The 15,160-nt window shown below is 46.3% G+C and overlaps 2 protein-coding genes and 1 long non-coding RNA gene across 7 annotated transcripts in view; 1 reads left to right on the top strand and 2 right to left on the bottom strand.

Annotated features, from left to right (window-relative positions):
* ERI2 (ERI1 exoribonuclease family member 2) overlaps window positions 1-761 on the bottom strand; it is a 4,928-nt gene extending 4,167 nt beyond the window's left edge. For 2 of the 3 annotated variants that reach the window (XM_052679802.1, XM_052679804.1), the window contains exons 1-3: window positions 693-761; window positions 455-585; window positions 81-208 (exon numbers count right to left, since the gene is read on the bottom strand). In XM_052679802.1, the coding sequence (XP_052535762.1) occupies window positions 81-208; window positions 455-585; window positions 693-715 (282 nt within the window). In that variant the 5' untranslated portion in view covers window positions 716-761. Of the gene's footprint in view, window positions 1-80; window positions 209-454 lie in introns of all 3 variants that reach the window. The other variant, XM_052679803.1, reaches the window with a different exon arrangement.
* LOC128079018 (uncharacterized) overlaps window positions 1-1,467 on the bottom strand; it is a 17,543-nt gene extending 16,076 nt beyond the window's left edge. Inside the window, exon 1 of the long non-coding RNA XR_008205950.1 lies at window positions 1,336-1,467. This is a non-coding gene — a long non-coding RNA (uncharacterized LOC128079018). The remainder of the gene's footprint in view (window positions 1-1,335) is intronic.
* On the top strand, window positions 816-15,160 carry REXO5 (RNA exonuclease 5). Of its 3 annotated transcripts, XM_052679798.1 has the most exons (19): window positions 816-937; window positions 2,512-2,633; window positions 3,502-3,628; window positions 4,548-4,635; window positions 5,690-5,839; window positions 5,974-6,062; window positions 6,802-6,917; window positions 7,742-7,880; window positions 8,416-8,510; window positions 9,278-9,380; window positions 9,957-10,093; window positions 10,408-10,516; window positions 10,875-10,985; window positions 11,112-11,249; window positions 11,750-11,842; window positions 12,317-12,536; window positions 12,915-13,108; window positions 13,593-13,702; window positions 14,945-15,160. In XM_052679798.1, exons 1-19 carry the CDS (start codon window positions 839-841, stop codon window positions 15,012-15,014), a joined length of 2,310 nt encoding a protein of 769 aa, XP_052535758.1. In that variant the 5' UTR covers window positions 816-838; the 3' UTR covers window positions 15,015-15,160. The 3 variants fall into 3 exon arrangements, with proteins under 3 accessions (XP_052535758.1, XP_052535759.1, XP_052535756.1); XM_052679799.1 differs by lacking the exon at window positions 816-937 and having other exon boundaries at window positions 1,775-2,633; window positions 7,742-7,841; XM_052679796.1 differs by lacking the exon at window positions 816-937 and having other exon boundaries at window positions 1,775-2,633.

Here is a 15,160-nt window from a genome sequence, read left to right as displayed (position 1 = left end):
CAGCGTCAGTACAGACTGCAATCCGCTGGAGGTTCGGCCCTTTAAAGGAGCACCGAACGGTGTAAGTCACAGCGGGATACCTGCGTGACGCCGGTCAGCGCCGTGCAGAACTCGGAGAGCACGGGCTGCTCCTGCGGCTGCACGAAGGCGTGGAACTCGGCCTCGATCCGCCCCGTGGCGGCGTTCAGCAGCACGGCCGGGAACTCAACTGGGATGGAGCACAGCGAGAGCGGCGGGAGGAAAACACCACGTCCGTGTCAAGTGCGGCACGCGGGCGCCCCGCAACACACAAACGCACATCGCACCCCGCAAACACACAAACGCACATCGCACCCCGCAAACACACAAACGCACATCGCACCCCGCAAACACACAAACGCACATCGCACCCCGCAAACACACAAATGCACATCGCACCCCGCACACAGCCGGGCATTCCCGGAGCAGCACTCACTGATCTCGGGGCGGCGTTGCCGTGCGTCCCGCCAGCACGTGGACTCGAAGTCGAGGACGAGCAGGAAGTCGAATCCGGATCGCCGCTCCGTCACCCTGCCGCTCCGGCCGCTCCGCGCCATCCCCAGCGATCTGCGGGAAGGGGCGGCCTCAGCGCCGGGCCGAGAGGAGGCCGAGAGGAGACCGCTCCGGCCCGGCCCTGCCCGGCCTGGCCCAGTGGTATGTGCCGCGGCCCGCACCTGGCCAGCCGCTTCGTAGCCATCTCCGCCGCTTCAAACCGCCCGCGGTCCTGCCCCGCTCCCCGCCCCGCGGCTGCGCACTCCCCTCGCTCTCCGCGCAGGCGCTGTCGGCTCGGCTCGGCTCGGCTCGGCTCCTCGGCGAGGCCATGGCGGGTCGGTCCGATCGCGTGAACGGCCGCAAGCGGACCGCGGGACGGGATGCGGAGGGGCTTCGGGCGGGCGGCAAGAGGAGCAGGGCAGCGATGGTGAGCTGTGACAGAACGCGGCACGGCGCGGCTCTTGGCGTCAGCGGCCCCGGGACGGGCGGAGCTCTGCGTGCGGTGCGCCGGCATCGGAGAGCGCCGCGTGTCCGATCGGGAGGCCCTCTCAGCCCCCGGTACACCCTGCCGCCTTCCGGCTACCCCCAGCTCCGTCGGGTCCGGCCGTGGCTCTGAGCCCCCATGGATGGAGCACACAGCTCCGGGCAGCAGTGGCAGCGCCTCGCTGCCCTCTGAGGGAAGGATTTCCCCTACATCTCACCTGCATCCGCCTCTTGTAGCTTAGAGTCTTTTCTCCTTGTCCTCTCACTGTCTGCTGCTGTAAAAAGTTGGTCCCCTTCCTGTTCATAAGCTCCCTTTAAGCCCGCAATGAGGTCTCCCTTCACCTTCTCCTCTCCATGCTGCACACCCCGGCTCCTCAGCCCGTCTGCACAGCAGAGCTGCTCCAAGCTCCGAGCATCTTCATCGCCTGCCCTGGCCCCGCTGCAACAGCTCCCCCCTTGCTGTGCCGGGCCCCAGGCCTGGACGCAGCACTGCAGCTGGGGGCTCCGAGGGCAGAGCAGAGGGGGACAATCCCCTCGCTGCCCGCCGCCCCCCTCTGCTGCTGCAGCCCAGGATGCAGTCGGCCTTCGGGGCTGTGAGCGCACGCTGCTGCCTCACGTCCAGCTCTTCGTCCACCAGAACCCCCGTCCCTCTGCGCAGGGCTGCTCTCTGTGAGCTCTTCTCCCAGTCTGCACACACCTGGCGCTGCCCCGACCGGAGCACAGCACCCCGCGCTGCGCCTCGCTCAGCCTCAGCAGGTTCTCGTGTGCCCCTTCTCCAGCCTGTCCAGGTCCCACCGGGTGCTGTGTCCAACACAGCAGGTCCATGTCGAAGACCTTACATGAGTCCATGCAATCATCAGTTGTTCTTCCTTTGTCCACCAGTGCTGTTACTGCATTGCAGAAGGTCACCTGATGGGTCAGGTATGATCTGCCCTTGGTGATGTCCACTTGTTATGTAATAAAATACTATCTTGGAAAATTTTTACTGGTCATGTCAGTTTCGTGGCCAGACAGTCACTGGAGTTCTCCAAGGTAATGTATATGCTTGCCAAAAGGCTTGGGAGAGCTGGTAAATTTGGGATCATGGCTTAACGAACTGCTGTGCTAATTTGTGTGGTTCTGTCCTGTCTCTGACCCTCTCTGCCTGCAGCTCCTTTGGATGCTGTGAAACACTTTTTGCAGCAGGGTCAGTGAATGCCCCAACAGCTGATGCAGTTACACAAAGCAGATGGTTCTGTCGAAGCACATGTGAGACAGCTGCATGCAGCTTGTGTAAATGCAGATGTCTGCATGTGGTGGTCTTTGCAGGACATCTCTGAAGTACCTTACTGAGATGCTAATGGTAACTCTGATGTTGAAATGTGGGCTCAAAAGAAACCTTAATGAATGGAGGAGTTATTTTACATGCTGTTGCTTTTGCCCAAACAGTACACTGTTTTACTGCATAATTCACCTCCTGTTCCACAGATGTGTGTGGTCACACGAAACCTTTCTTTACTGGCATTTTCCTTCTCCCAGGAGAAGTCATCTCGCTTGTCTGCAGCGTTGCTTGGTGAGGACTGTGAGATCAGCCCAGAGCAGCTGTACGAGCTGCTACAGTACGCAGCCCTGGGGAAACGCCACAATGCAGCCCAGCCCAGGTACAGCACCTCTGTGCTCAGGAGGCAGCCCTGTGCTGTGCCCCCTGTGCTGTGCGAGCCTCTGAAGGCAGTTGTGCTCTGGGACTCTTACAAGGCCATACTGACAGCTTGCATTACATAGATGTGGTTCATGTTAGGCTTGGTTGCAGACCAGAATTCTCACAGAAATTCTAGCATTCCATACTTTTGTTTCATGCAGTCACAGAAACAAAATTTGTGGAGCAGCAGCTTCACACACCAAGAAAAGAAATGTGCTGTTAAAATGTTAGCACTATACTGTTTTGTGCCAGGTGTATTTGAAGTGTTTTCTCTGGAGTGTTTTGGGAAAGCCGATTTAGTCACTTTGCCCTTTTTCATCTTCTCAGTAACTCTTGTGTTTCCTGCTGAAAGGCTGAGGGGGTATATAGCCTTGGTTGACTCAAGTTTGGTGACATGCAGCGTGTCTTGCAGTAAAGCTACATGCAAAAAACATTTCAGGCTTTCAGTACTGAATAGAAAATGATTTTGTGAATTTTTCATTTTGATGAAGTAATCTTAGTTTGACCAGATTGCATCACTACAGCGGGAGATACTGGTTTGTGTTTGTATTCTGGTGCATATAAATGAGGTATGGTAAGACCTGAACCTATATCTGAGCCAGGAGTGGAGTTCAGGTACAACTCATTCTTTCTCTGTCTCTTGTGTTGTGTCTCTTGTGTTGTGGCTGGCTGAGACAAGCGATACGAGCCTCTTCTCACTGAAGTCACTTGACATTTTTGCCATTGATGGACTTAAAAGCTGGTCTGGCTCCAAGTTTGTTTCTAAGAGTGCATGATGATTGTGTTGCTTTGAGTTTTATGTATTCATTTATTTATTTGTTTTATTGCAGCTGGTGCCATGTTTATCACCAAAGCCGTCTGGCTGGGGTTGTGGTTATTGTTCTGCATGAAATGAGCCAGCTCCACTTCTACAAATTCTATTTACAGTTCAAACACCTCCGAAAAGTGTTCCAGCACGTAAGTCCCTGCACTGCTGTCTACTAAAATTCTTCCAGTGCTGAAGCTGTGCCCTGGTTACTGCTTGCCACTGCTTGCTTGAGACTGTGGCCTTTCCAGCAGGAAGCGGCCGCCTTTGATTGCTCACCAAGTGAATGAGAGCATCTCTCTAGGCTCTGACAGCTCAAGCTGAGGCCAGGGCTGCAGTGTGAGAAGCAGATTTTCAAGGCTTAGATCTCTGCAGCCTTACCAGGTGAAATGTCTATGCTGTGGCATTTCAGTCCTCAATGCTTCTGACTTCTTCAGGCTGCCTGGGAGATTAAAAATACCTCTGCTGATTTGAAATATGCTCTTGGGTGTGAGTGAGGAGAATCTTAATAGAGTTATGCTGTTCCCTTCCCACTGATTGAAAAATCTGTGTGTGCTCTATGTCAAGTTTCTCCCATTTATTTCAAGATTATTAAGAGTCATTTTAATTTTCTGAGCTGCAAGCAAAATCAAGAAAGGAGGGAGGGGAGGAAGGAGAAAAGGGAAAGAGGGAGGGAAAGGAAGGGGAGGGGAGGGGAAGGGAAAGGGGAAGGGAAAGGGAAAGAGAAAGGGAAAGGGAAAGGGAAGAGTGCTTTGATCTAGCATAGTTCCCCAAACTGCAGCAAATGCAAAATCATGGAAAGTCTGGAACTGCTTTAGGTCCTTATCAGTGTAGGACTGGGATTTGTGTTCTTAATCACATCAGTGAAGGCAAAGCTTTCTCCTTGTAACATACAATTCTATACTGTGTGTCATGAGAACAGATTTCTTTAAATTTTCCTCAGAAAATGCCAAATATACTTCCTTTCTGTCCTTCCTTCTCTAACTTGGAGTGGACTGGCGATAAAGAGGCATCTTATATGCTTGACATTTCTGCTGTGTTTCCAAGTCTCTAACACATCTCTGTTTTCAGAGATTCACGTTACCACCCCCTTCAGCTAACTTCCTAACCAGTCTGTGTGGCGAAGGAGCGAACCCGAATCCTCAAGGCACTGCACAAGGTACCTCACTTGGCTTTGAGTTCTCTCTTTCAGTTGCAGCAATTCATTTTCAGGAGTAATTGAATATCTTTGCACCCTGTGCGATCCTAGCATGCTGCTATAGTAAAAAGAAAAAGTGTAATGGCTTATGCCAAGAGTCTACTTACACTGACTACTTCAGGAACTCTCTGGGGTTTATTGTAACAAGTAAATGCAAAAAGAAGATTTTCTTTTGACAAGTTTAATACAAAATTCTGATGCTTCATTACCCCTTTTGTGATTATTTTATTGTAAGATGGGTCTGTTATTTTTTAGTTGTACTGAGCTGCAAATGAAGGTAAAGAACAGGTGTGTTGACAACTGATACCCTATTTTTACACTCTTTATAGAGGTAACTGTAATCCAACAGGCATGTAAAAAATCTGCAAAACTACCATGAGAAAGAACTTCACTGAAATTGTTAGAAGTGTAACACAAAGATCTTGAATTCAAGTCCTAAGTGGGAGATTGAGCAGCTGTTACTTTCACTGTAATGAGAGTCCTGTAGCACCCTGTCTGTAAGCCTGATGCACTGTCACAGAGCTGAGACATCAGGTACAGTTTTCTAGAAGTGCAGCCTGCAGAGGATCACCTACAAAATAGTAAAGGTTATACAGTTGTGGATCGTGATGTCAGTTCAGTGCTTGCTTCTAGAGCCACACTTACAGCACATTTTCTGTGAATAATACTTTGGGGAAATAAATTTGTAGAGAAAGTAGAAAGAAGAGAGAGCTGCTTTTTGTGGCTTACAAGAGATAACAAGTGACTGTGCTGTCGTGCTTCACAGGAAGGTGTCCCCTCTGTTCAGCTGAGAGGAATGTGAGATAGATTTGGAGTACAGTCGGCTCACAAGCTGCTAGTAGATTTAAGTGTCCTGATAAACTTGTATGCCAGTGTATATTAAGTATCCTGATATATGTACAGTTTGTTCCATGCATTTTCTTTTGAAATGGTGTAGCCTTTGAATGTGCCTATTTGTGCAGACTGCAAGTAAGGAGTGCTGTCTGATCCTGACAGACCATTCTGTACATTCCAGGCTTGATTTCCACTGGTGTTGAATGTGTCCCTGAAAGCTCAGGCTTGCAGTGTGATCCCATCATCCGGAAATATGGCAGAGAAAAACGAGGCCTCACGAGCTATACTCTAACTTCGGAAGAGCTGAAAAAGAATGATTATCCCATGAGAGGTTGGTTTTCTGAGGTTTTCGTTGGTATGATTTTTTTTTAATTTTGAAAATGAATGAGATTTTTGGTGATGTATGTTGTATGATAACTATTAAAAGAAAGAGGTCTGTGTCTTAAATGTGTCTTTTCATTTTAGATTCACCAGGATGTAAGGATTATATGTACACAGAGTGTGATCTTCAGAGGACAGACAGCAGCCCTCTCTTCGGTCTGGATTGTGAAATGGTAACAGTAAATGTGTGATCCTACAAAGCATAGTCAAGCAGCCAAGCTCTTATTGGCTGTTCCAAACCAAACCAAGCACCCTGTGCATTTATTAAACCACTTCTGACGTATCTGCTTACAGTCCATTCTTTGATGGTACCAGTGCTAATGCAGCCATGGGAAGGACTCAGTGGTTCTGGAGACATCAGCAAAGTTATCTTTGTCCTGAGCAGTGCAGCAGAGAGCTCAGTTCTGTGCTGGCTCCTACAGTAGCATCTGGATCTGCTATTGACAATGCTGTAGTCACTCCTGAGGTTTTTGTTTACAGTTCCCTGCCTTTGCCCTCCCCAGGGTTTGGGAGTGCAAAGATGTCTCTGTCCCACATCTTTTCTGTAGCCATCACAGTTCTGTGGCAGCATCTTTGAGTGACTAATGATGTGGTCTGGGGTCTGCTTTTAAATTGCATTTTCTTCTTAGGTGAAGACACTGTCAATGGCAGCTCTGCACTGCAGAGTGCAAACTGATTCTGTGAATTCAGCATTTCCCTGTAGAGGTTTTCTTTGTGTTAAGCTTGGCTGTGTGTTTGATGTGTTGAGGGCAGGCGTTTACCACTTGAAATGAAGCATGGTATGGTATGAAAGCTGCAAGTGGTGGATCTCCGAGTAAAGTGATTTGTAGTGACACTGCCTGTAGTCAAAGCTAAGGAATCCGAATGGCAGCATCAGCCGATCCAGTGCCTGCCTCTGCTTTGTCCTAACAGTGCCTGACTGCAAGAGGGAATGAAGTCACTCGTGTCTCTTTGGTGGATGCAGAGGGGCAGTGCCTTCTGAATGAGCTAGTCAAACCAGAAAGTGTGATAGTGAACTACTGCACCAGGTGACTTCCATTAAAGTTTCTTATCGTCATCTTTTAAGACCTGCAGCCCTTTCAGATCAAGCCTTCTATACAGTCTGTCAGAACACTTTGGTGTGCATGCTCTCACAGTGGTGACTTGCATTTCACTCACTGTTAAGAATGCAGTTTGTGCTACATGGTTAGAATAACCAGTGTTGTGTATATGCTGCTACAGAGCATCTGCTTGTCAGCTAGGCATTGTCATTCTGCAGTGCTGTAGGAAAAGTTCTTCAATAAGTAAATTATCACCGTACAGGCTATTTTTCAGGGCTGGATATAAAAAAGGACACAGGGTGAGTAAGGTACAGGATTGTAAATCAGCTTTCTCTGCTCCGTAGTTAAGTTTGCATATCGGTAGATAGAGAATAGCTTAGGTCATCTGCTCGCTCACAGCTCTAAGGCTGGGCTCGTTACAACTGCAGCAGACCAAACTCAAACCATCTCTTCTCCAAGTCTTGGCTTGGATTTACACAGGAGATGAGCTGCCTGTTTCCTCAGGTTGTGTGAAGCACCTTCTTCCATAACAGCCTTGTAGGATTTTGTTACCTGTGTTATCTGATGCTGAGAACTGCATTGCTTAATAAGTCATGCTTGAGAGGACACAAACAGATGTGGCAGCACAGCAGCTTAATATCTGTGCATCCTCTGGTGGATTCCTCTTGGAATGTGCCCGCAGAGAAAGCAGTAAATAGCATTCTGTCATAAGTTATGCTGGATTCATATTTTGCATGCCCTGCTCGTGATGTTCTCCAGTAAATGCTGTTGCTAATGCATTGCTTGTACCTCATCTCATTTCTGTTTTGAAGATACTCGGGAGTCACAAGGAAAATGCTTCTTCCAGTGAAAACAAGATTGCCAGACATACAAACCAAACTGAAAAAGATACTTCCCCATGATGCAGTATTGGTGGGTCATTCTCTAAATGCTGATCTTCAGGCTTTGCAAGTGAGTGTTTATCCCAACCCTGCGATACTCATTTCAGACGTAAAAGGTCCAAACAGTTCTTTTTATTAGTGTGCACTTGTTAATTGCCTTTCATTATGCATAGCCTTATGTTTGTAAGGATTTGAAAGAGAGAGACTGCTCTTACATATACAAAACTTGCTATCTGCTCTTCTGAACCCAAAAGGAAGGGAGGAATCTGATTAGACAGGGATAGGTGTGCAAAGGAAGCATTACTGTCTGCTGCTTCTGGGTGCTTCTGACATCTCTGTCATGGGAAGAACCAAAGTCCTTCCTATATTTAATTAAGCCAACGTAAAATCCCTGAATCTTTCTAATCCAACGTTGGTCTTCCCAGCAAAGTGTTAGAAAAGAGATTTGGGCCTGTTTCATTATTACCATCTGTTTTGTCATTACCAATTATTTGTCAGTGAGAAACTGACAACTGAAATGAAAGGGCACAGATAACAATGGAGTTATTGCCCAATTCTCTGACTGCTGTTCTTAAATTAAACTGGTGATATTTCCTTTCTTCCAGATGATCCATCCCAGTGTTATTGATACTTCATTACTTTTTGCCAGAAATGAAGGCCGAAGATTTAAGCTAAAATTTCTAGCCAAAGCTGTTTTGGGGTAAGATTATGACAGCATTGTCATGGGAACTATTAGAACTGTTGTGGGTCATAGAGTCCTGCTTTTCCAACAGTAGCAACAGAGTATTTTTTTCCACTAAACCTCAAAGGAACAAGCAAATGAACACGGTAATGAAGAATTTACTGTTTCCTTGAAACATTAAGCAGCACAACAATTTGGCCTGGTTTTGAGCAAAGATGCTTGGCACAACCAAGTTCTTGTTTGTATGTGAACCACAAAACCAGCTTTACTGCAGCTGTACAGTGTATGCTGTACAGAGCAGCAGATGCACTCTGGCTCACACAAATGGTATTTGTTGCAGCTATCCAGAAAGAAATGCCAATTTAGGTAAGTATGATGTACTGACTTAATCATATCTCTTCCAATGCCAACTATCATAGCATGTCTTAGCAGTGCAGTGCTCACAACTCAGCTCCAGACTTCCCAGAGCTGGAGGTTACCTCCTTGCCTGTGTGCAAATTGTGAGTTCAGTCATTGATCAAGGGAGAAAATGGGGAATGACCGTAGAATTATTATGCTGCACTGCTTCTTTCAAACCCTGTGAACAGAGTTTTGCTCAATATGGCAGAAAGGTTTCTTGCAGTAACTTTGGGAAATATTTAGCAAAAATGCTGCTGCACAGAATTGAAATGGTTTTTAGAGAGGAAAGCTATTTTGCTGAAAAGGATCCCGTTTCGAAAAAAAAAGATGCTAATTAGTATGGAAAAGTAGGTAACCTGCCTGTGCATTTAATTTTGATGCCCTAGGAAGGAGATCCAGTGCCAACAGAGGCTTGGTCACGATCCTGCAGAAGATGCTAGAGCTGCATTGGAATTGGCTCAGTTCTTTATTAAGAAAGGACCAGCAAAGGTATCTGTGTCTCATCTCCTGAATGGCAGAACATGCAAATTGTGCTTACGATGAATAAACACTCTTGCCCGTTCTTTTACTGAGGAAATGAAGCTGTGGTATAAGCCTTGGTTGTGGTAGCTTACTTCCAGCCTGTATCTTGGTATCTCAGTAACTTGGAACATCACCAGTACTCAGACACTGCCGTGAATCAGCACTGCTGCTGACCTCTTACAGGGGCACTGGGAAGAGAAAGATTCTGACACTCACAGCCTGTGGGACAGCCTGTCTTTTTCTCAGTGAAACAAGTGAGGGACCTTCTATGTTTTGGCACCGATTCAAGATGCCAATTATGAGTCTTAAATCTTTTTCTTGCATTGCTGGTTTCTGAGAACACTTTTTGGATGTGCTTGCTGGATGGTGCTCAAATACTGCTTGCTTGAAAATGACAACAGAAAATATTAAGGCAAAAGATGAATACCTGTGTTTCTCCACTGCTGTGGAATGTGGCCAGGTAACTCATGGAGCAAGCACATGGTTGGTGGTTAGTTACAGTTAACAGAGATGAAAGCCAACTGCTCATCTTCTTTCCACAAGGTAGCAGAACTAAACTTGGAAATGTTGCTGGCAGCTGAAAGGCAGACTGAAGTCTCACGAAACAAATCTGTGATGCAGCCACAGCAGTGTGGGGTCCAGAAGCAGCTGAATGATCCTCCACACTTATCCAAACCATGGTAACAAGATTCTCAGAGATGCATATTTTTTCCTTTGCTTGAATCCTCAGTGAAATGAAAGACTTGTCCTGTTTTTGGAAGGCTTCCAGTATCTTCAGAGGGAGACACTGAATTGTAGAGTAGCACTAACACGTTTTCAGAAGTTACATCTTAAATTTCGGACGCATTTTCAGGACTTCTGAGGATGAAAACATTCTTTAAAATATCTTTAATGAACTGTATCATTTTTCAATAATGGGCACTTCTTGAAAGCTTTTAACTCACCACATTGACAACTACTGTAATGTGCAGGTTTTTTTTTCTCTCTCTGCTAGTTTTCTGGCCTGCTTGCAGGGGATGGGCCAGAAGCCCCTCCTTTTGGGCAGACAGGAATTGGACTCTTCTGGCCTTTGTCGGAGTGACCTCAGCACTTCCAACAAACAGGTGAATGGACACAGAGTGGGTTGGTGTGAGCAAGCATCCAAGCTGTTAAAAGTTCTTCTTGTCCTGAGGCGGTGGGTGGGTCATGTTTTAAAAAGCTGACTGACAGTACTTTCAGCAATGGTGTTAGCTAACCAGCTTAGCTGAATAACCTAACTAGGTTAGCTGAATCCACTTGAACATTGAAAAATAAGCTTTGATCCTCTGTCACTATCTCATGACTCACTAGAGAATAATTTCTGCTGGAGGTTTTCCTTAGACAGTGATGAGAATTAGAGGTGGGAATTAAGGTCAGGAGATCTGCTTCAGGTTTGCTGCAATACAGTTACCTCTTTGAACTTCATACTCTTTTTCCTTCCAGATTCTTCAGAGAGCCTTGGAAGATGTTCCCCTCTCCACATTCAGTATAATTCAGTTCAGTTTGGATCCAGAGTATGTTGCATCTCACCGTCTTGCTGGATTTTGTGAAAAGGTAGTCATTTTTTTTTGAGTGAGAACTGTCCTCACTGCTGAGCTTGGGAAGACCCATGATGAATCTGGTGGAAGCTGATAGTTTCCTTGCTTTGTGAAGTTGCTTCTCTAATCTGTGTTCTTACAGGTGAGAAACAAGCTGACTGACATGCTGACAATTTACGCAGGTCCTTTTGAAGAAGACTTTTGCCTGAAGTCTGTGAAAAAAGAATTTGGAAGGTGTGGGCCGATCAGATCCCTCACAGTGGTGACTGAAACGTACCAGGTGAGGAGCACTAGCAGCATTCAGTGTGCTGACAGGCAGTGAAGTCAAGAGTAACCTCTTGGAAAGATACAGATTACAACCACTTAAATACCAGATATTCTGGTGATTTTTGGGGAGCGGGGTGTGAGGGGGACAGTTCTCAGTACACGTGAAAGCTGCTGCAGACATTGACAAGAATGAGCACAGCTGATATGGTACAACATTGCTGTCCAAGCTGCAGGGCTTTAACCGTGTGTTGATAATGCTGAGATGGTTTTTGTCCCCCTCAACAGAGCTGGTATACCAAGGCCTGTAATGGCAGAAGAAGGTTGTTTTTAATAGTTGAGCTAATTGAAGGTTGTTTTTAGTAGTTGCGGTATCTAGAGTGTTACCTGTATCACCCACTCGAAGCCTTTATGTGCCATTTAAAACAGAAAAGAACCCTGAGACCTGACTTGTAAAAGGGGAGGGCTAATATCTGCTATTCATAAACCTGAGGTATCCTGTCCTTTTGTTTCGAGCCATATGTCTGTATCCAGTACAGCGTGCTGGAAGCTGCCCAGCTTGCTGTGGAAAGCCTAAATGGAGCTGAGGTAGCAGGATCGTGCATTAAGGTAAGCAAAGTAAATAGCAAAAGCCTAAATTACATTTAGGAATATGGGCCAGCATGAGTCTTTTAAAATCTACGTAGTGCATAGAGTGTGGGTGGATCTTGGCTGGCTGTGCTGCCACCAGCTCCCAAGACAACTTACGCTTTGGTCTCGTTTCCTTTCTGTTGGACAGCAGAAAGGTGTTAGGAAGCACCCTGAGTTGGCAACTCCATCTTTAAAATGGAGAGTGAGTTGCTGGGTGTTGAAATGCTGAATAAGCAGAATGGGTTCTTATTTGTCTAATGTTCTTGCACTGCAAACATGATCTTTTCCTTTTTCATGACTCATTAAGCTATCCTTCACTAGTTACATTTTTCAAGGAAAGGGAAATAGCTAAGAGAGTTTTGATAGTGAAACAAAATTGTTTAAAACAGTAGCTTAGAAGACAGAGTTGCCTTGGCTGATGTGTTGCATTTGTTCCTCTTGGACTCACTTCAGGTTCAGAGACCCATCACTGCTGCTACACTGGACTGTGATGTTCTGATAAGGGAACTGGAACTGGATATAGAAAACGAAGGTGTGATTTATGTGGCAGGAATAAAGAAGTCATTAACAGAGACAGATTTGCAAGAAGAATTTGGTCTGTTGAAAGACCTGGAAACTCTTTTCCTGCCAAAGGATCTCCAGAGTGGAAAGCACAGCACCTGCTGTTTTCTCAGTAAGTAGCTTTGCAGTGCAGTCTGCTTATTTCCTTCATGCAAGCTTGTTCAGCAGCCCTTGGAAATATGATGGAAACTCACGTGTGCTCCAAGTGCCACTATTTAAAATAGTCCAATGAAAGCATGGCTGGCTGCTCTGCACTTCACACTGACTAGTGATCACTTCTAGGAAGTCAGGAGAACAACTGGATGAGTGTTGTTGTATTTATCTGACGCTTCAGTAGTCTGACACTTGCCTGAAGCAAGATAGGAGCTGCTCACTGGAGTGGTTTAGTTTCTCTTCTTCCTCCTGCTCCACCTTTAGCCTTGCCCTGCAGGTGCCAAAGAACAGGGAACAAGAAGTGTTAAATCACAATCCCTTTCTCTTTGTTTTTCAGAATTCCAGAAATCGCAAAGTGCGGCAGATGCCCTGGCAGCTATAAATGGCTGGGCTGTGAGGGGCAGCACGCTCAGAAGTAGGCACGCTCTTGCTTCAGGTCACCTCTGGAGATGGATTTGGCAAATGAATCACAGCAGTGAAAAGCAAAGAGGAAACAGTTTAAGTGAGAAGATGGCACCACTGTCTGACTCTGTGAGTTTAAGGCTATGCTGGCTTGTTACTGTTCATCAGTGTGAAGGTGAATAACACTGAACCACGTACTGCCCTGGGAGCCAGGATGCCATGTGTCCATGCACAGGGCAGTGAGTGATGTTACACGGCGGCTGAAGCCTACCAGCTGAGAGCTAACTAAGCAGTGCACAGGTTTAGGAAATGGAACAGAAGTCAGAGAGAGAAGTGGATCGTGTCGTAGTGTTGCAGGCAAGAACAGGTCTGGTCTGCTTGTAGCTGTCCCTTTTACTGGAGGAAGCTGTAGTGCCATCTGAGTAGAGCATGCAGCTCTCCTTGCAGCTGAGCTGGTGCACTTCCAAATGCCAGCTGTAACAATCACTGTTTCCTTACCTGTTCAGTCCCTGACGCTGCCCCAGCTCAGTCTCCTCATAAAACATTTCTAAATGTGATCATTACATACCTGCAGAAGAATGGGTCATTGTAATACTTGTATTCTGTTGTGCAGGAGCAAGATGTAAAGAAAAAGGTGAAGAAGTTAGACCACCATATAAAAAAGCTTTATAGAAGTCTGCAGGATAACACCTTGTGCATTGTTCTCTTTCCTGGAATGAACAGGTAACTTACTGCCTCATGCTTTTATTTTCATCTTCATTAAAAAGGAAACAAAAGCGTGATAAAAGGCCCAAGAAGCTGTTGTATTGTCTGACTTTCATATGAGGCTAATAAAACTGATCAGTAAATTCTTCTCATAAGCCATGCTCCAGATTAGCAGGGGTGAAATCCAGAGCGTTGATTAATTGCACGGGTTTTCTGGTTGGATGAAACCCCTAGTGGACATTTTGTCGCTGTTTCGAAGCTGATACAGTTTTGCAATTGTCTTGACACACAAGCAAGCTTTCTGTGTGTCAAACTGAATCGGGCAGAGGTTCTGCAGCAGCCAGGTTTTTTGGTTGTTGGGTTTTTGTGTGTTTGATTGTTTTCGAACCACCTAACAAAGCAGTACAGCCCAGCCACAATCTAACAGGTGTCTCGTGGTAGCTGGACTAGAAAGTGTAAATCTTTCCCAAGCAAGGCCACAGTGACTGGCTGTGTCTCCGCTCGGTCGCACATCTGCCCCTGCTTGTCTGTAGTTCCCTTTAACAAAAGCTGCACTGACAGAGAAGCAGGGGGACAGGGCAGCACCTCTCTCGCCGTGGGCAGCCAGCCACGCCATTCTTACCTGCAGAGCTTCCTGAGGAGTGGCAGCGTGATGCTGTGTTACCTTGTGGACCACTGCTCCTGGAAGAGTGAAGCATCCTGAGCCAAGAGTCTGTTTGTGCTCAGTGCCCATGACAAACCATTTCAGTATGCACACATGCTGCTCTTGGCATGATCTGCTGTAATTGTCCAGTTTCTAGTAGCTGCTTAGCAAGTTTGTTCCAAAACACTTAGTTTTTAAGAAAAGATCATTTAGCTGGTTGCCCATCACTTCAAAGAATAATAGCAGGCAAAGTGAGACAGCAGCAGTTTCTACCTCATTAGAGCGGTGCTGATTGCACATACGGATTCTCACACAAGCTTGTTATCAAATCCTGCCTACATGTAGCTGCCATGTTCAGGACTGTTGGGAAGAAGGGAGTGCCATCCCAAGCCTGGGAGAGTTTTCATGCCAAGTGAGGTTCACAAATTACTGTTTCCCAGGGGACTGATAAACTTCTTGTTCAAAAAGAATAACAAAAATTGTTGGATGGAAAATAATACATGCAGTTTTCCAATCTGCTTAACTGGGGGGTTGCAGGCTTCTCCCTGCTAGAGCAGCTAGCTTGTATGCATCAAGGCTGCCCTGAGCAGAAATAACATCTCTTGTTTATGTTGCAGCGTTCATGGATCACAGTCCGGCCTTGGTCTGATGGGAATAAAAGATGACGGAGGGAGCAGTGCTTGTTAAGCTGCCAAATTTTTAATCAGTCTTTTGTAAAGATCTTCATAGTTATTTTAAACATTGATGTCTTTGTAAAGAGCCCTTGCTGTAGGAACAATGGGCTTTCACACTGTATCTTCTATAAATTCTAAAAATAAAAGCTATTCAAAACA

The sequence above is a fragment of the Tympanuchus pallidicinctus genome, unplaced genomic scaffold (genome assembly GCF_026119805.1).
Source record: "Tympanuchus pallidicinctus isolate F22 unplaced genomic scaffold, pur_lepc_1.0 scaffold18, whole genome shotgun sequence".
NCBI lineage: Eukaryota > Metazoa > Chordata > Aves > Galliformes > Phasianidae > Tympanuchus > Tympanuchus pallidicinctus.
The sequence above is the reverse complement of the archived record's forward strand: the minus strand, read 5'-3'. Positions and strand labels throughout refer to the sequence as shown.

Excerpts from the sequence above, each read along its gene's own strand:
- REXO5 (XM_052679796.1), top strand. The coding sequence starts at position 2,380 with ATGGAGGAGTTATTTTACATGCTGTTGCTTTTGCCCAAACAGTACACT. Across the intron at positions 12,537-12,914 it reads CAGCACCTGCTGTTTTCTCA|AATTCCAGAAATCGCAAAGT; the intron begins GTAAGTAGCTTT and ends TTTGTTTTTCAG. Across the intron at positions 13,703-14,944 it reads CTCTTTCCTGGAATGAACAG|CGTTCATGGATCACAGTCCG; the intron begins GTAACTTACTGC and ends TTTATGTTGCAG.